This window comes from Panthera uncia, chromosome A2, assembly GCF_023721935.1.
Source record: "Panthera uncia isolate 11264 chromosome A2, Puncia_PCG_1.0, whole genome shotgun sequence".
In the NCBI taxonomy this organism is placed as follows: Eukaryota; Metazoa; Chordata; class Mammalia; order Carnivora; family Felidae; genus Panthera; species Panthera uncia.
Genome location: NC_064816.1, coordinates 5,438,251 through 5,455,407, shown reverse-complemented (window position 1 = coordinate 5,455,407; position 17,157 = coordinate 5,438,251). Strand labels below are relative to the sequence as shown.

At 65.5% G+C, this 17,157-nt stretch overlaps 4 protein-coding genes across 8 annotated transcripts in view; 3 read left to right on the top strand and 1 right to left on the bottom strand.

Annotated features, from left to right (window-relative positions):
- MAP2K7 (mitogen-activated protein kinase kinase 7) overlaps nt 1-6,466 on the top strand; it is a 9,303-nt gene extending 2,837 nt beyond the window's left edge. For 2 of the 3 annotated variants that reach the window (XM_049639810.1, XM_049639811.1), the window contains 10 exons: nt 1,757-1,898; nt 2,084-2,150; nt 2,266-2,379; nt 2,457-2,576; nt 2,735-2,842; nt 2,930-3,109; nt 3,212-3,292; nt 3,400-3,542; nt 4,142-4,187; nt 4,293-6,466. In XM_049639810.1, coding sequence (XP_049495767.1) covers nt 1,757-1,898; nt 2,084-2,150; nt 2,266-2,379; nt 2,457-2,576; nt 2,735-2,842; nt 2,930-3,109; nt 3,212-3,292; nt 3,400-3,542; nt 4,142-4,187; nt 4,293-4,427 — 1,136 coding nt within the window. In that variant the 3' untranslated portion in view covers nt 4,428-6,466. The remainder of the gene's footprint in view (nt 1-1,756; nt 1,899-2,083; nt 2,151-2,265; nt 2,380-2,456; nt 2,577-2,734; nt 2,843-2,929; nt 3,110-3,211; nt 3,293-3,399; nt 3,543-4,141; nt 4,188-4,292) is intronic. The other variant, XM_049639812.1, reaches the window with a different exon arrangement.
- A 408-nt stretch (nt 6,467-6,874) lies between these two features.
- On the top strand, nt 6,875-10,233 carry TGFBR3L (transforming growth factor beta receptor 3 like). Its single transcript, XM_049639397.1, is given in 7 exon segments — nt 6,875-6,944; nt 7,442-7,781; nt 7,783-7,930; nt 8,012-8,323; nt 8,914-9,052; nt 9,156-9,578; nt 9,961-10,233. Coding segments are annotated over 6 exon segments (1,428 nt in total). The 3' UTR covers nt 9,575-9,578; nt 9,961-10,233.
- Nucleotides 10,234-11,308: 1,075 nt separating this feature from the next.
- SNAPC2 (small nuclear RNA activating complex polypeptide 2) lies at nt 11,309-13,805 on the top strand. Of its 2 annotated transcripts, XM_049639813.1 has the most exons (5): nt 11,309-11,515; nt 12,103-12,222; nt 12,404-12,472; nt 12,752-13,052; nt 13,141-13,805. In XM_049639813.1, the coding sequence occupies exons 1-5, from the start codon at nt 11,333-11,335 to the stop codon at nt 13,470-13,472; spliced, it is 1,005 nt and encodes a 334-aa protein (XP_049495770.1). In that variant the 5' UTR covers nt 11,309-11,332; the 3' UTR covers nt 13,473-13,805. The 2 variants fall into 2 exon arrangements, with proteins under 2 accessions (XP_049495770.1, XP_049495771.1); XM_049639814.1 differs by lacking the exon at nt 12,103-12,222 and having other exon boundaries at nt 13,141-13,803.
- A 1,236-nt stretch (nt 13,806-15,041) lies between these two features.
- CTXN1 (cortexin 1) lies at nt 15,042-16,660 on the bottom strand. Of its 2 annotated transcripts, none has more exons than XM_049639808.1 (2): nt 16,470-16,660; nt 15,042-16,095 (listed from the first exon to the last, which is right to left on the bottom strand). In XM_049639808.1, the coding sequence occupies exon 2, from the start codon at nt 16,073-16,075 to the stop codon at nt 15,827-15,829; it is 249 nt and encodes an 82-aa protein (XP_049495765.1). In that variant the 5' UTR covers nt 16,076-16,095; nt 16,470-16,660; the 3' UTR covers nt 15,042-15,826. The 2 variants fall into 2 exon arrangements, with proteins under 2 accessions (XP_049495765.1, XP_049495766.1); XM_049639809.1 differs by having other exon boundaries at nt 16,482-16,660.
- Nucleotides 16,661-17,157: the final 497 nt, after the last annotated feature.

The window sequence follows — 17,157 nt, the reverse complement described above, 5'->3', positions numbered from 1 at the left end:
TGGTCCTCACCCCACACACCTGACAGTGCAGGGCAGAAAGGGGGCCCAGATATCCTCCAGGGGGTGAGAGCCTGGCAATGTCTCCAGAGAGCCCAGGTACAGGGACAGCATGGGGGGCCCTCGAGTGTCCCTGAGGTGGTTGGGCCAGGGAGGGAGGGATGAGGACTCTGCCTCTGGCCATGGCAGTGCAATGAAGCAGGGGATTACAAAGCAAGGGGCTGGAACAGCAGGGAGGGGGCCCAGGAGGTCAGGCCCCTAGGCCAGTGCTGGCTGATGGGCCTGGCCATCACCCTGGTCCCCGGGGCCTTTCCTTTGCTCTTACCAGCCCTTAGCAAGACCCGCATCCCATTTTCAATTGTAGGCAAGGGTCACATGCCTGCCCCCTCACTCTAGATGTGGTCAGGGTCCCAGGCTGGCAAGGCAGGGTAAGTGCCCAGATGCCAGCAATTCAGGCATATTTGTCTCTGTACGTTGGTCACTGGGCCCACATCACCAGGTGCTTACAGAACTGGAGGAGGAAGGGGTGGGCCGTGGCAGGAGGTGTAGGTGGGGTGGGGGGGGAGGCCAGGGGCAGAGCGGCAGGCCCCAGGCCTCCTGGCCTTTCTCCACGAAACGTCCTCTTCTGGCCCCTTAGCTCGTGGAGCCAGTGCCCTACCCAGCTAGGGTCCCCTTCTGGAGCACTTCCAGGGCCAATGGGGGTATGAGGGTTCAGTGGAGGGTCATGTGTCTTCTCCAGGGACCACACCGGTCTCTGCTCCTCGACCCTATTGCCAGCCCAGCCAGGGAGGATTCTAGCCACTCAGAGAACCTCCTGTCCTGTCCCGGGCCCCTGTCTGGCCTGTCTCTGCAGTGCCTCCTCTGGGCAGCTGGGCTCCAAGTCTTGGCTCCCATTTGTCTGTCTGTCTCCTGCCCTCCCGATCCCCGAATGCCGCCTGCCCATCCTGGGGTGACCGCTGCCTGCCCGCTGCCTGCCTGCCTGCCTGTAGCATGCCCAAGCTGTCCGCATGCAGGCTGCTGAGAAGAACCAAACCCCACTGCCTGGCCCATTCCCCACCTCCCGTCCCACCAGCCCTTGGAGGGGCTGTGCCGCCTGGATCCTCTCACCCAAAGGACACAGGCCCAGCCTGGGGTCCTACCCCCACCCGTTGGCCCCAGCTTTGTAGGCCGAGCTGGGAGGCTCAGAAACGAGCCTGCTGGCTAGAGGATGGCCCTCCCTGACCCTGGAACAGAATGTGCGGCAAGGCAGCTGGAAGCTTGCGTCCCTCGCTCATTGTCTCCCTGGGGTGGTCTGCTTGATTCTTATTGGGCAGCCACGTGCAGTGCTCCCAACAGGGCCAGAGCCCAGGCTGATCCTGGCGGGCGTTCCTTCCTCACGTGGTCTGGAGCGTGGGCACCATGGCCCTGGGCCTGCTCCTGGGCAGAGGTGGGGCGGAAAGGGACACATAAGGAAGACTGCCTGGCTGAAGGGTGCCATCAGCCTCTGGGCCTTGATCCTGTGTCAGCATAGACTTGGGGACAATCCCTCAGCCTCTGGGGACCACCCCTCCCTGCCAGCCCACTCCATCTTCTTCCAGGTCAGGGGGGCAGGAGAAAGCACCCTGAAAGTGGTTGGGGGTGGGAGGGAGACCTTAGCTCCTCCAGCCCATGTCTGTGTTGGCCTACCTGATGCCAGGGAGGGGAAGACCGGAGTCCCCCGAAGACCCCACAGTGCCAGCTAACCCCTCTCACCCCTGGCTCTCACCCCCCCCCTCCCCAGCCCTGCAGCTCCCGCTGGCCAATGATGGGGGCAGCCGCTCACCGTCCTCCGAGAGCTCCCCACAGCACCCCACACCCCCTGCCCGGCCCCGCCACATGCTGGGGCTTCCGTCAACCTTGTTCACACCCCGCAGCATGGAGAGGTGAGCTGTCGAATGGGGCCAGCTGGCCAGTGCGGGGGTCAGGAGGTCAGTGTGGGGAGGCCACTTTGCCCGCCCCAGGGAGGAGGAGGGGTGAAATCTGTGGGAACCCCTGTGTGACGGGGACTGGAGTGGCCTCAGTTTGGTTGGGATCCTCCTCCACCGGGACCTCCTCCCTGTTCCCTCAGTATCGAGATTGACCAGAAGCTACAGGAGATCATGAAGCAGACGGGCTACCTGACCATCGGGGGCCAGGTACCACCTCGCCCCGACTCCTGGGGGGGGCGGGCAGGACACGTGGTGGGGCTAGGTCTTTGTCGGGGGCAGACGGAGACCCGGCAGAGCCTCCAGCTCTGGCTGTCCTCGACAGCGGTACCAGGCAGAAATCCATGATCTGGAGAACCTGGGCGAGATGGGCAGCGGCACTTGCGGCCAGGTGTGGAAGATGCGCTTCAGGAAGACGGGCCATGTCATTGCCGTCAAGGTGAGCCCTGCCCCCGTCCCCAGCGGGCGCCCCGCCCCGAGACCGGACACTAAGGCTCCCCTGGCCGTCCCGTGCAGCAAATGCGGCGCTCGGGGAACAAGGAGGAGAACAAGCGGATCCTCATGGACCTGGATGTGGTCCTCAAGAGCCATGACTGCCCCTACATTGTGCAGTGTTTCGGGACCTTCATTACTAATGTGAGTCCAGGCCTCTGGTGTTCCCCTGCCTCTCTGTGGGCTCCCCAGGTGTCCTTGCTGATCTCCGGGTGTGCCCCCTGGCGCTGGTCTGTGTGGGGTGGGCCGGAGGGTGCGGCTGCCCCCCCCCCCCCCCGAGCCGGCACGTGCCGCCCCCACAGACGGATGTTTTCATCGCCATGGAGCTCATGGGCACGTGCGCTGAGAAGCTCAAGAAGCGGGTGCAGGGCCCCATTCCCGAGCGGATCCTGGGCAAGATGACGGTGGCGGTGAGCAGCCCGACGGGTGCGGCCGGGCGGGTGGCCCCTGGGCCCCCATCCTCCCATCACGGGTGCCCTCCGCTGTCCTCGCCGCAGATCGTGAAGGCGCTGTACTACCTGAAGGAGAAGCACGGCGTGATCCACCGTGACGTCAAGCCCTCCAACATCCTGCTGGACGAGCGGGGCCAGATCAAGCTCTGCGACTTCGGCATCAGCGGCCGTCTCGTCGATTCTAAGGCCAAGACGCGCAGCGCGGGCTGTGCCGCCTACATGGCAGTGAGTGGGGGTCCCGCGGCGCCCCGGCAGGGGAGCGTGGGGATCTGGGCGGCACGCCTGCCGCAGCCCTGGGGGTACATCATCCCCTTCTCCCACCGGCAGCCTGAGCGCATAGACCCTCCAGACCCCACCAAGCCAGACTACGACATCCGGGCCGATGTGTGGAGCCTTGGCATCTCCTTGGTGAGTTGCGGGGCCCCTGCCAGCGTCTTCTTGGGATACAGACGAGGGCGGTAAGGGAGGGCGGGGACCAGTCCTCGGCCCACCCAGCCCGCCTGCTTCTCTCCTAGGTGGAGCTGGCGACGGGACAGTTTCCCTACAAGAACTGCAAGACAGACTTTGAGGTCCTCACCAAAGTCCTGCAGGAAGAGCCCCCGCTCTTGCCCGGTCACATGGGCTTCTCGGGGGACTTTCAGTCCTTCGTCAAAGACTGGTGAGGAATCCCTCCCCCCCCCCCCCCCGCCCCGTGCTGTGCTCTGGGAGGCAGGGTGGGGTCAGGTGTGGCCCTGCACTCAGAGCAGCCAGGGAGATTTGGGGCTGGCGGGACCCCCCTCCCCGACGGGGGGTGGGGGCAGCTGTGGGCGAGAAGGCCGCAGTCAGGGCGGGGATGTGGGCAGCAGCTGGAACCCGAGGCCCGAGTTGGCCCTGTGGGCAACTGGCAGGATGGCCCTTGGGCTTGGCCACAGGAGGTTGTGAACAAGCCGATGTGCCCCGGGGCCTAGGGGTCTGTGTGTCCCGCAGCGACAAGCAGAATGATGTCCGCGTGGTGTCCCCATTTGATTGTGAGAGCCCCAGTCCACCTCTCCCGTGGGCCCCTCCCAGCCCAGGTGGGGCTTCCGCTGCAGGTGGGATTTGTGCAGGCCCTGGGTCCTCTGGCTTCTCAGCCGGCAGCACAGGGCTGTGAACACACAGCAGCTGCTTCCCTCCAGATTCTGAAGACCCCTGTCTCAGAGGGAGGACAGTTGTGTCCCCGGGACAGCCAGACCCCTCTTCCCAGGCTCTGATTTCTGTTTCCTCCCTCTTTTCTGTTAGCCTTACTAAGGATCACAGGAAGAGACCAAAGTATAATAAGCTACTTGTGAGTATCTGGGGCCCCTGCCTCCCCACCCATCTGGACGTCCAGGGGCCTGATCCCCCGCTGGGGCTCCTCCCTGGTCCTAAGCCCTCCCCCTCGGGCCCGCAGGAACACAGTTTCATCAAGCGCTACGAGATGCTGGAGGTAGACGTGGCATCCTGGTTCAAGGATGTCATGGCGAAGACCGAGTCACCGAGGACTAGCGGAGTCCTGAGCCAGCACCACCTGCCCTTCTTCAGGTAGCCACGTGGTGGCGGCCAGCCCCACCGGGGGCCAGGGGCATGGCCACAGGCCCCCCCCTTCCCCACCTGGCCACCCAGCTGCCCGCCAGGGGAGACCTGGGATCTGGATGGCTGCTGAGGGCTGAGGACAGAAAGTAGGGGGCGCCGACCCACCCCCGACTCCCTGCCCACCAGCTGTGGACAGATGGGCTCGCCAGGCCCCAGCCCTTCCCGTCCCGGGGTCAGCCGGCCGTGCGCGTCCCCCTGACAGACACTGTGAACGGAAGACAGCAGGCCACGAGCAGACTCGCTATTTATTCAGTCGTAACCTCTGGGCTGGGGCGGCCCCCAGGGCCCGGGAGAGAGCCGCCCATCCTGCCCCTTCCCTCCCCACCCCACCCGCTGTGTGTGGTCCCCTCTGCGAACACGTTCCTTGTGTCTATCCCCTCTCTCTCATCCCTTGTCTACCTCTCTGGCTTTCCCCACTTCCTTCCCTGCCTCTGCCTCTCTCCTGGCCCAGATCTGGGCTCTGCCACCCCCAGGGGTGAGGGGGGGACCCCTGGGTCCACTTAGGTCTCCAGCAACGGCGAGTCGGTCGGCTGGTGTCTTCGCCCCAGGAAGGCGGGCTGGGCGTTATGACTACAGCTGGACCTGGGCTGGTCTTTCTCTCTCTCTCTCTCTCTCTCTCTCTCTCTCTCTCTGTCTCTCTTTGATCTCAGGGGGTCCTTTTTGGAGTTTATTGTATTTTATTGTACTTGGTGGGGTGTTTGGGGGGTGGGGGGAGAAGAGCTTGTTCTCACGGGGTTTGTCGGTACCTTCAGAAACTTTTACCAAAGTCATGTTTAGCTGCTTGCGGTGGAGCCCCTGACCGCCTGTGGGCACGGGCGTCTGGGGCTGGGGGCCAAGCCCCAAAGGTGGGCTCTGGGGGCGTTCCTCCTCCCTCGGGGCCAGCCCTCGGGGCTGGAGACTGGCCACAGCTTGGGGGGTGAGTTGAGGACCTCAGGGGGCATGGAGGGAGCCCAAGGGGCCGCGGCCACATAGGGTGGCCTTCAGGGAAGGCGGGCACAGGGCACACCGAGGGCAGCAGGCGCTGCCACGGCAGGGAGGTGGTGGAAGGAGTCGGTGGCAGAAGCGGGGCCATGGAGCCCCGGGGAGGCAGGGATTGAGGGTGCAAGCGGTGAGCGTGGGGGTTCGAGGACGTGTGACGGGACAGAGGCGGGGCTGGCTGAGGGCTGGGCGTGTGCAGACAGTCACGCCCTCGTAGTGCCCCTGAGCGCCCCTCGACTCCCCCAGAGCTGGCCAGTCCGCCCGAGCCCTGTGCAGCAGCCAGAATGGGAGGGGGTGTGTTTCCTTTTTGTTGGTGATGCATGCAAACCAAGTGGACGACAAAACAAAACAAAATGAAAAAAAAACAAAAAACCCACCAACACCAAAGGTGAGGAACTTGGCCGGATGTAGCTGAAGCAGTCTAGACCTAGGCATCCCTGTATTCTCTTGTTCCTGTCCATACTCACGAAATGCCGCATGTTTAAAAGTACGCAAGTTCTCTGCTCTTTGCCCCCCCTCCCCGGGAGGGGAACGGCCACCTTCTCCCGCCCCGGTCTCCTTTGTGAGGGGATGGGCGCAGGGTGGGGGGGCCGACAGGCCTGGCCCCCCATCCTCCCTCGCCTGGCCCGGCCAGGGGGGCCTTTGTGGGTAGCTGGAAGGTTCCATGGCTGGTCCCAGGGCCAGCGCAGGCCCTAGGCCGGCCACCTGGATTTACTTTTATTTAACTATTTTCTGTTTTGTGAGTGTGTCTGCCCACCCCTGCCCTCCTTCAGTGTTAAGTGGGAGTTCTGGGGGAACCTCTTCCCCTCTGCCTCTTTCCTGACCTGCCCTCCGTCACCGGTCACCAGCCCTCCCTCTTGACCAGGCAGAGGGTGGAGCGGGCGGGCAGGGGCCTGGGGTGGCCCACAGCCCCCTTCTCTGGTCGCCAGTATTCCCCTGTCCCTTTTTAAAATGAAATGCCCTTGTTTGTAAATCCTTAGACGCTTGAGAATAAAACCCCTCCCTTTTCTTCCATCGTGTCTCTGTGTGTCTAGAGCTCGGCAGGACCGGGTGGGAAGGGGCTGTGAGCCCTGAGCTTGGGGGCCGCGGGCGTAGTGCCTTCCTCTGCGTGGAGGGGAGACTGGAGCCAGTCCAGGGCCTGGTAGGGCGGTATTTGTAGTGAGCTGCCCGATGCCGAGCGACCGGGGTGAGGGACCTCCCCCCCCCCAACCCCGATGGCCACAGGTTGGCCAGAGAGGAGCCCTTAATCCCCGGCAGGCCTTGGGTGCTGGCTCTGATGTACACCCTTCAGTCCACCGCCCCCGCGCCCTGCCTCCTGGGGTGGCCGCTCAGCCAAGGACAGGGCTGCCTGCCTACTTGCCAGGCCTGGGTGCCGCCTGCTGGCGCCTCGGCTGCTGGGGCACACCTGACTGCCAGTCCAGCATGCCAGGTGCTGCACTCCTGCTCCTGGCCCTGCTCTCGGGGGTCTCCACCTTGCCCAGCGGGCCACCTGGTACGTAGAGGCTGGGGACGGGGCCTGTCACGCTGCCATCCCTGTGCTGCCCTTTCTCATCCCTGCCTGGGGGAGCGGGTGGGGTCTGCCTCTGTGTCCAGATGCTCCTGGACCCCCGACTTCTTCAGAGTCCCTGCCAGTTAGGCTAAGGTCAATGGCTGTAGGGGAGGAGTGTTCAAATGCGTTTAGGAAACGGGGGTGGGGGGGTGTCCTGAAAACACTTGACAAGGATGCCAGCCGAGTGCCTCCCCAAGGCAGAGGGCGCGCGCGTGTGTGTGTGTGTCCCCACCCTTTGCTACTGCTGCCCTCGGTGAGGAACCTGGAGGAATGGAGAAGCCGGAGACCCCCGCAGCCTGGCTGAGCTTCAGCTGTGCCAAAGGGCAAGGGGACAGCACCCTCCCTCCTGGTCACAGTACCCTTGGAAAGGAAGGGGTGGGGCCGGCACCCTCCCTGAAAGCTGCTGCCACCACAGAGCAGCCTGGGCCCCTGGGGTTGCTGACCGCCCCCCCCCCCATCAGGCACCCCTCAACTTCCCAGCCAGGGATTCCCTGGCCCGCTCTGGGTGGAGAAATCGAGGTCCGGGAAGGGGGTCTCCTGCAGAGGCGAGTGGCTTTGCGCCCAGCCTCGGTTGCTGGACTGTGGACAGCCCCTGGGTCTTCAGGGGACACACAGCGACTCTGCCAGCAGTGAGCCAGGCGCGGAGCGGGGCGTGGGTGCACCCCTCACCGAAACAGCACCCATTTTCCCAAGGAGGCGGCAGAGGCGGGGAGGTTGGGTCACTCGCCTGGAGGGTCTAAGGGAGAGCGCGGCCTCGTCCTTGTCCTTCGGGCTGCCCTTTCTCCCCGCCAGCGCCCCCATTCCCGGCGGCGCCCGGGCCCTGGCTGCGCCGACCCCTTTTCAGCCTGGAGCTGTCCGACGCGGAGGACGCCTTCCCGCGCCGCGCGGGGCCGCTCGAGATCCCGGCCGACAGCCGCGTGTTCGTGCAGGTGTGGACGCGGGGCCCGCCGGGGAGGGGGGGCCGGGCCTGATGCGGGGCGGCGGGTGCTGATGGCGACCCCGCCTCCTAGGCGGCCCTGGCCCGTCCCTCTCCGCGCTGGGACCTCGTCCTGCACCGCTGCTCAGTGACACCGTCCTCCCGGCCGGCCCCGGGGCCCGCCCTGGCGCTGCTGCGCGGGGGCTGCCCCGCCGACTCCTCGGTCGTCTTCCCGCCGCCGCCGCCGCCGCTCCCGGGTGCTGCCCGTCCCGCGCGCTTCAGCTTCCGCCTGCGCCCGGTCTTCAACGCCTCGGTGCAGTTCCTGCACTGCCAGCTGAGTCGCTGCCGCCGCCTCCGGGGAGCCCGCCGGACGCCCGCGCCTCTGACGCTGCCCCCGCCCTCGCTGGTGCGCGGGCACCCGGCAGGGAATCTGGGCGCCTGGGCCAGTCGGGGGTTGGGCATGGACCCTCTGGCCTCTAAAGGAGGAGCCCCTCGGAGTTTGTGGATCTAGGGGGCCGACGCTATGGAGCCTGGACGACAAGGGCCCCTCAGGGCTGGGGATAGTCACTGGGTCTCTCAGTCTGGTGGCTGGGCACAAGGACCGAGAGGGGGGCCTGTGGGTCTCCGCACAAGGGTTCCTCAGCGGGCGGGGAAGGAGCACTGGGCTTGCTCTGGGAGGGGCTGGGTGGCTGGATGCGGAAGGCGGCTAAGGGGCCAAATTTCTGGTTATCCAATGTTCTCAGAGAATCGGGTCGTGTGACTCTGAGGGGCTGAAATTTGGAGTCCTCAGGCCGGGTGGCTGGCTGCTTGTACATCTTGGGCGCCGGGCTCGGGGACCTCTCAGGGGGTCGGGTTTCCAGGGGCTTATTGGTGCGCCTCCCGGTTGCAACAGAGAGCTGGACACTTAGATCTCTTGGGGGGCCCTGAGGGCCCTGGGGACAGGCCCCTGAACCCTGGGGCCTGACATCCCCATCCCTTGCCTCCTCCTGCCCACAGTGTCTGCCTCGGGATGAGGCGTGCGCGGGCGCCGGCAGGGGCAGCGGCAGCGGCAGCGGCGAGAGCCCGGGTGCCGACAGCCCCCACCTGCACACGCTGACGCAGCCCATCGTGGTCACGGTGCCGCGGCCACCCCCCAGTGAGCGCGCAGTTCTCCTCCGCAGGGGTCCCTGGGGTCGGGGGAGGGGGGTGGGAAGGACAGCTGGGGCCTGAGCCCAGTCTCCGTTTTGTGTTCCCCACAGGGCCGTCCAAGGGCGTCCCCGGCCGAGCCGTGCGCCCCGAGCCGCCTGCGCCGGCCCCGGCGGCCCTGGAGCCCGCGCCGGTGGTGGCGCTGGTGGTGGCGGCCTTCGTGCTGGGCGCCGCGCTGGCTGCCGGCCTCGGCCTCGTCTGTGCGCGTTCAGGTAGCAACCTCCGCCGGGGCCCGCGGCCTATTCCAGCGAGTCCGGACCCCGGGGCTCCGCGACCCAGCGGGTGGGGCTGGACCATCCCTAGACCCGCCTCCGCTACGCCCGCAGCAGCCCCCAGGGGGCGCTCTTGGCCCGACCCAATGAGCGGCAACCCCTACCGCTCTGGAGCCTGCCTCTCCTTTCCAGCACCCCCAGCCCCCCGCGCCCTCCCGAGAGACTCGGCCGGCGGCCCCCAGCCCAGGAGGCCCCAGTGAGTAGGTAAATTTGGTGACGGGGGTGGAGGGAGGCTGTAACGTGGGGCCAGCTGGAAGAGGGGGGTGCTGAGAAGGACTCTTCATAGGCTTTCCCTTGTGCCAGGGAGTGTTCTGAAGGCTTCACGCCTATGAACTTCATTCATCCTCGCAACAACTTCCAGGTAGCTCCTATCGTAAGTCCCATATTAGAAATGAGAAACATGAGACTCTCTGAAGTTGTCGAAGGTCACAAAATTGGGTGGAGCTGGATTCAAACTCAGGCACTGGGTCACCCACGGCCAACTTCGGGCCCTGTGTCACAAAAGGGGTCCTCAAACCTCGGACAGACACTAGGCCGGGAGAATTCGCGACTCAGACCCAACACCCGCCCTCACTCCGGCACACAGATCGATGGAGGAGGCCGATGACCAGCTGGGAAGGGGGTGTCCTCTCCTTCGTTCGGCCTGGGTAGCCTCTCCCCAGGGCTGGGGCACCCCAGCGGGGTCCTGAGACACACCAGCCACGCCTCGAACCAGGTCCGCCAGGACTGGACCGGCCGAGGTCGACCTCTGACCCGGTGGGACCGCCATCCCAGCGTCCTGCAGCCTCCCGCCTCCGACCCTCTGCTCCGCACACCCTCCCACCTGGGCTCAAAATAAACATCTGGTCTGACCTGCTGAGTTTGAAGTCTGCCTGTGCGCTTGGCGCAGGTGTAGGGGGCAGGAAGCAGAGGCCTCGGGACCAGGACTTAGGGGGGTCTGGGCTGAAAGAGGTCCAAACTGATACCCTTATGTACGTGTGCCAGGGGAGATTCAAGTGTTGCCCTAAACAGAAAGGGATACCCAACCCCACCTGCTTAAGTTTTAAGTAAGCCCCGCCTCCTTCCTCAACCCCTGCGCCTGCCCACCTGCCTCGTGCGATCTTCCCAAAGCCAGGCCTTCTCCGCTCTCCACCCCCACCACTTGGACCCTACTCTCGCCAGGGCCTCGACCTCTGGCCTCTGCTCCAGGCTACTCTCCGCCTAGTCTAGAGCTCTTTAAAAAAAAAATTTTTTATGTTTATTTTGAGACACAGCGTGGGCGGGGGAGGGGAAGGGAGAGAGAGGCACACAGAATCCTCAGCAGGCTCCAGGCTGTGAGCTGTCAGCACAGAGCCCAAGGCGAGGCTTGAACTCACTAATAGTGAGATCATGACCTGAGCCGAAATCCGACCGCTTAACGGACTGAGCCACCCAGGCACCCCTCCTCTCCCCCTACTCTAGAGCTCTTAAACGTCTCCTGTCCCAGTTCTTCCCTTCCCTTGAGCGGGATACTACCTCATTTTACAAATGAGTAAACTGAGGTTTGGCTCGGCCAAATCACTTGCTCTAGGTCACCAGGGCTGGCCGACCCCACAGCCCAGGTTCTTGGCTACCATTGGACAAGCTGCCTTCCGGCCAGGGTCCACCCCTTTTGGAGAAGCAAAGCACACAGTAGGAGCTTCACAAGACTTAGTCCAGGAATGGAAGGAACGGCACGAGATCTAAGGTCTCGGCTCCAGTTCCCGAAGGAGATAAAATGCAGGCGGGGAGGGCGGGTGTGTCTCATTCGCCCCCGCCACAGTTCTCAGGCCTGACCCTCCAGCCTCCCTCTCCCACCCAGACGGTTGCTTCAGGCCGCAAACGCGAAGCCACGCCCCCATCTGTTTCCGCCTCCGCGCCGCCCTTTCTGATCCCGGCGGCCTCCGTAACCCCGCCTACCAGGAAAGCGAGCCCCGAACGCCGACTCCGCCCTCGCCGGCATGAAGCCTCCACAGCGGCGGCGAGCGGCCCCGGCGCGCTACCTGGGCGAGGTGACCGGCCCCGCGGCCTGGAGCCCCCGCGAGAAGCGGCAGCTGCTACGACTACTGCAGGCGCGGCAGGGCCAGCCGGAGCCGGACGCCACTGAGCTGGCCCGAGAACTGCCGGGCCGCAGCGAGGCCGAGGTGAGGCATCTTGGCAAGGAAGCGGGGGTGGGGGCGGGGCTAGGATGTGGGCGGAGCATCCTTGCGGTCGAGGGGCGGGGAGTGGGCGGGGCGCGTGCGATGCTGGGGGCGGGACGAACTTGGGAGCTAGGGCGGGGTGGGCGGGGCGTACGTGAGGATGAGGGGCGGGGCGAGGTGGAGGCCGAGAGTGCGAGAGGTTAAGTCGGACTCCCGATAAGGCGGAGTGGGGAGCGGAGGCCGGGGACCGGGCGGAAAGGGCAGCGGGACCTGGCGGGAGTGAGGCAGAAGTGAGAGTCAGGAAACGGAGCCGAATGGGTGAAGCGGGAAGGTGAATAGGGTGGTACTTAGCGGGGGGTGGGCCCTGTCTGCGGGGAGGAGCCCGAGCTGACCTGGGTCTTAACACTTTATTGAGTGGCCGGTCACACCTGGGGCCTTGGCCCTCGTCCCCGTGCAGAGTCACTGAGACCCCTACACCTAGCGGGAGGCTAGGGAGCGGTGCCGGTCCTGGGGCAGGCAGTCGGCTTTGGCTTCTCTCCCCAGCCCTGGGCGTATAGAAGGCCCATTTGGCCTCCTCCTCTCTTCCCCAGATCCGGGACTTCCTGCGGCAGCTCAAGGGCCGCGTGGTCCGGGAGGCCATTCAGAGGGTGCATCCAGGTGGCCCGCAGGGTCCAAGGCGCCGGGAAACACAGACCCCGGCCCCCATCGAGGTGAGGCAGGACTAGACCCACCCCCCACCCCCCACGGCCGGGCCCTGGGGCATGGTGTGGGTGTTGCGGGGGTTGGAGAGTGATAATCTGGCCAGGGGCTCCCCAGGAGGGGCAGGGCTTGGATCAACCCCTGAGGGTTGATCCCTAGGCTGACCGTGTACTTTCTGGTCTCCCCATCCAGGTATGGATGGATCTGGCTGAGAAGATAACAGGCCCGCTGGAGGAAGCCCTGACTGTGGCTTTTTCACAGGTACGGCCCTCCCCCAGGCAGGATGGGGGTGTTACGTGTAAGTCTAAATACGGTGGATTGGGGTCTTGGAACCTTCCCCTGGCCACCTCTGTGACTCCAGCCAGCCACTGAGCACCCTGAGCCCCAGTGACCCCGCTTCCGAAGCATCTCGTGCATGTTACGCCTAACAGGGGGGATTTGGTGAGCAGGTGGGGGTGGAGGGCTCAGCCTTGTGCAGGGCAGGGGGCTGGCTGATGGGAGGACTTGTGCTTTCCCCTCCCCGATCTCTCTTCCTGCCAGGTACTCACCATCGCGGCCACAGAGCCCGTCAGCCTCCTGCACTCCAAGCCCCCCAAGCCCACACAGGCGCGTGGAAAGCAGCTGCTGCTCAGCGCCCCTGGAGGGCGGGAGGACTCGAGCCCTGAGACCCCGGAGACCCCTGGCCCCGCCCCCAAGACAAGTGACCCCGCCCCTGAGGCACCTTCCGAATCCCTAGCTGACCCCGCGGCTGAAGGAGATCTCTCCGTGGACTTTGAGAAGATCTACAAGTATCTGTCAGCCATCTCCCGCAGTTGCCAGGGCCCTGAACTTTCTGCAGCTGGTGAGGATAACGGGAAGGGGCTGTGAGGGAGTCCCAGATAGCAAGCCCTGCCCCACCTCACTCTTCTCTCCTCTCTATCCTTTACCAGAGTCAGCTGTGGTCCTTGACCTGCTGCTGGCACTTCCGGAGGAGCTCCCCCGCCTGCCCTGCACGGCCCTGGTTAAACATATGTCGGATACGTACCTGCGCCTGACGGCCCCCCAGCCGGACCCAGCTGGTGAGGGCCTGGGGCCCAGAGCTGAGAATGGCGGGACAAGCCCCAGGGGGCCGGAGGAGGCCAGCCAGGCCATGCCCCAGGCCCCAGAGAATGCTGGACCCAGTGAACCGAGATCTGCTTGGCAGGCAGCCGGGGTCTGCCCCCTGAACCCGTTCCTGGTGCCCCTGGAATTTCTAGGCCAGGCAGCCACCCCTGCGCGTTGAAGGCCTGGTAGGCAGAGGACACACCAGACATCTGTGAACCCCCTGGCCCTCAGTCCTGCGTGGGCTGGCACTGGGTTGTCATGAGTCGTGGCGGAAGGTACCGGACACGGTGGGCGTTATGGGGCGGCTTTTAAGATGACTGATCCCGCGGGGCTCTCTGAAACAAGCAGCACAGTTGCACAGGCGTTTGGCCACAGAACTGAGGTGGGGGCGGCCAGGCAGGCTTGGCTAAATCCACTGTCAAATCCAAACCCTCCACCCTGGGCTCCCCCCCCCCCCCCCGCTCCTGTGTCTTCCAACATCCTGTATCCTGTGTCCTGTAACTGTGAGTAAAGTTCCTGTCAATCTCTCTTGCTCCCTTTTTTCTGTGAGTTAAAGATGGGGGTCGAGGCCCAAAGTGCCAGAAAGAGAAGTCAGGGGTAGGAGTGCCAGAGCTGGAGGAAGGCCAGCAGCTAAAGGCTGCTGCGACCAGGTCTGGTTCGGTGCCACCTGGAATGACCTTGGGCCGGCTGTGAGAGGGACCTTTGGTGACGGTATGGAGGATAGAGGCCTGATCCTGACAGGTGTGAGTGAAAGGTTCTCGGAGCAGGTGACCTCACGTCACACAGATGAAGGGGAGAAGCCAGCAGAGTGGCCAGATGGGAGGAGCCAGGCCCCAGGTAGGGGTGGGAGGGAGGGAGTCCCTGAGGTGGCCTTAGGGAAGCAAGGAGGGGGAGGGAGGGGGAGCTGGAGGGGCCTTAGGAGCAGGGAGGGAGGAGCTGAGCTGGGTAGAGGCAGGGGCCTGGCTGCTGGGTCTCCCAGCAAGGGGTCCCCCTTCATCAGCGGGCCTGAGGGTGTAGATTCAGGGGCAGGTTGGGGAGAGGAACGGCAGGGGAACCAAGCATCCTCCTACAGCACTGCCTCCCCCCGCTTCCCCCCCCACCAAGCCTAACTAGTCTTCTGGGAGCTGGTAAATTTTGTTCGCAGAGCCCGTGCATTCACACAGCCTTCCTTTTATAGAAGCGCTCGCTTCTCCCCACACACATTGCACACGGCTCCCCCGGGGCACAAACATATCTCCCAGGCGGGTGTGGAGCAGAGCCAGCCCACTCCATGCCGCCAGTCCCACGGTTTCCAGTGTGCACGTGTTCACGGTGGGCAGGAGGCACCAGGCTCAGAGGTGTTTCAGGTTGCAGATGTGGTCGGTGCCAGATCATGCCACCTCTTGGTGCCACCCTCCAGCTCCCCACTCCGGCGAAGTCCATGTATTCCCCAGCCCCCAGTCCCCTCAAGTCAAGGGAAAGAAGGGGGATGGGTCTTGGCTATGCATGGGGCCGGCGGGATCCAGGTTGCACATCAGTCGCCCCCAGAATGCGGCCTGGGTGTCTCCGCGGCATGAGGCTCACGGACAGCAGGTGGAAATCGGGCCTGGGTTCAAATTCCAGCCACTTAGTACAGGCTAGTCACTCAGGCTGCCTGGACCTTCGTCCCCTTGCCTGTAAGACTAGGGATGCTAACAGGCCTCAGGGTCCTGAAGAAGGAACAGGCCATGCACAGGACGCTCTAACTCACACGCTGCTTGGCATGTAGTAAGCGCTCAATAATAGCTTTTATTTTCACCAATGGCTGGGGGGCTGGGAGGAGGGAGAAGGCGTGGGTGAGGCCAGGCGGGGATGGGAGCAGGGATCAGGGGGAAATGGCAGGAGCGCCAGTGCAGGGCCGAGGTGGTGACTGGGGGAAGGGCGCTGACCTGTACTGGGGCCGGGGCTGGAGCGGAAGAGAACCTGCCCTCACTCTCCTCCCACCGCAGGCGTCACGCATCCTGGACACAACAGCCATTGTTGCTCTCCAGTCTCGGTCTCCGGGGGCAGGCCACGCAGGGCATATTGCTATGCAGCGTCCACCTCGTGGGCCCAGAAGAGTCTGTCCCGCAGGAGCAGCTCAACACTTAAGGGTGGGGGGCGAGGCGACGGGTCGGGGTTGGGGGAGTGAGGATGGCCAGACCACAGGGGAGGGAGGGGGACACGGGGGTCCCCCGCATCCAGGAATGGACACGACAGTCATGCTCGGCGACGGCAGGACAGTAGCAGAGCCACCAATACGCCTTGGGGTGGGGGAGGGGTCCTCTTTCCCGTCGGGGAGCCAGTAGGGGACCAGCCGGGCCGGTGAGTCACGGAGCGAGGACGGGGCGGGATAAAGGCACGAAGTGGGGCTCCGGCCAGGCCGGGAGGAAAGATGGGAGGGGTCTGAGGGGGAGGAGCCGGACTTCTAACGCCCTGCCCCCTCGGGCTAGGATCTGGGGTGGGATCCTGAGCGCCATCCCGGCCAGGCGGCGCCCCCGTCGGGTCGGCCCTCGGCGAGAAACCCCGCTCGGCTCAGACCAGCGCGTAGTCGAACTGCCCGCGCTCGAGCGCCTCCTTGTGGTCGGTCCAGGACGAGGCGGGCATGCGGCTGTAGGGGTCGAGCAGGATGCGCACGCAGCGCACCATCAGCAGCACCAGCACCACGAGCAGGCAGAGTACGAAGGCGAACACTGTGCGCTGCTCCGCGTCCAGGCCCGCGCCCACCGGGGGCCCCGTCGACGGCGGCAGCGGCTCGGGGGACAGCGTCCACGTCGCGCTCATGGCTCACATCGCCGCGCGCCCTGCGGAGGAGGGGCCCGCCCGGGGCGCGGGGATGAGGCTGCGCCTTCCCTTCCCTGCGCCGCCCCCTCCTGCCGCGGCCCCCTGACCTTGCCGGGATCCAGCCCCCGCCCGGGCCTCCGTCCCCCCCGGCTACGCCCAAGCCCGGGCCGCAGGCACGCCACCACAGGCACTCAGGGACCCAACTCCGGCCATGCGCGCAGGTGGGGGTGCTGACAGTGGGGAGAGGGAGCCCGGGCCCTGCCGGCCCGCGTACAACAGGTGCGAACGCACGGCCCGGGCGACGCGGCGAAACCCTGTCCCCCGCCCCGCTCCCTTTGTTCCCGGCGTCCCGGGGACCCCTCCCCCACCACCCCCGCCCCGCCGCGCCCCTCACCCTGGCCTCTACCGGGACGGGAACCGAGCGTCCGGCGGCTGCGCTCTCTTCCGGGACCCGCGCCGGCTCTGCTCTCGGCCTCTCTCCCGCGGAGGCAGCGGCGGCGGCGGCCCCGGCTCAGCCCACCCCACCCGCCCCTGGAGCGCCCGAGACCGAGGCAGGCGAGCCGCGCGCTAGCCGGGCCGCCGCGGCTGTTCCCATGGCGACGGGGGGCGGGGCCGCCGCGGGGGGCGGAGGCTGCGCAGGGAGCGGCGCGCGGGCTCGCGACCCCGCCCCGGCCTCCGGGAGAAGAGCGCTCCCGCCCGCAGGCGCCTGGGAGATCCTGGGCGCGGGGCGCATCGGCACCCAGGACCTCGCCCACCCCACCCCGACAAGCACCCCAGGCAGCCCCAGCCCGACTCCGGCACCTGTCTATGCGATAGACCCCTCAAGCAGACGACCTGTTTGGGGAATCCCAATGCCTCCCGAGTCACTCATACTGACGCTCAAGCTCCTCCAGTTGTAGGGACCCCAACCTTCCGAGATCCCAGCCAGGCCTCGGAAAAGCTCCCTAGCTCTTGTGGAGGACCCCCGACCCAGGGAGGGCAGGGTCCTAAGCAGGCAAGGTCTAGGGCTGCAGTTCCTTCAGTGACCTTGACCGCCTCCTGTGACCACCCGGCCAGCTCCCACCACCCATCCTCCAGCTCCC

Bases quoted from the DNA above. Each gene is read 5' to 3' on its own strand.
- CTXN1 (XM_049639808.1), bottom strand. From the start codon at position 16,075: ATGAGCGCGACGTGGACGCTGTCCCCCGAGCCGCTGCCGCCGTCGACG.
- SNAPC2 (XM_049639813.1), top strand. From the start codon at position 11,333: ATGAAGCCTCCACAGCGGCGGCGAGCGGCCCCGGCGCGCTACCTGGGC. The intron at 12,223-12,403 runs GTGAGGCAGGAC...CTCCCCATCCAG, and splicing joins AGACCCCGGCCCCCATCGAG to GTATGGATGGATCTGGCTGA. The intron at 12,473-12,751 runs GTACGGCCCTCC...TCTTCCTGCCAG, and splicing joins TGACTGTGGCTTTTTCACAG to GTACTCACCATCGCGGCCAC.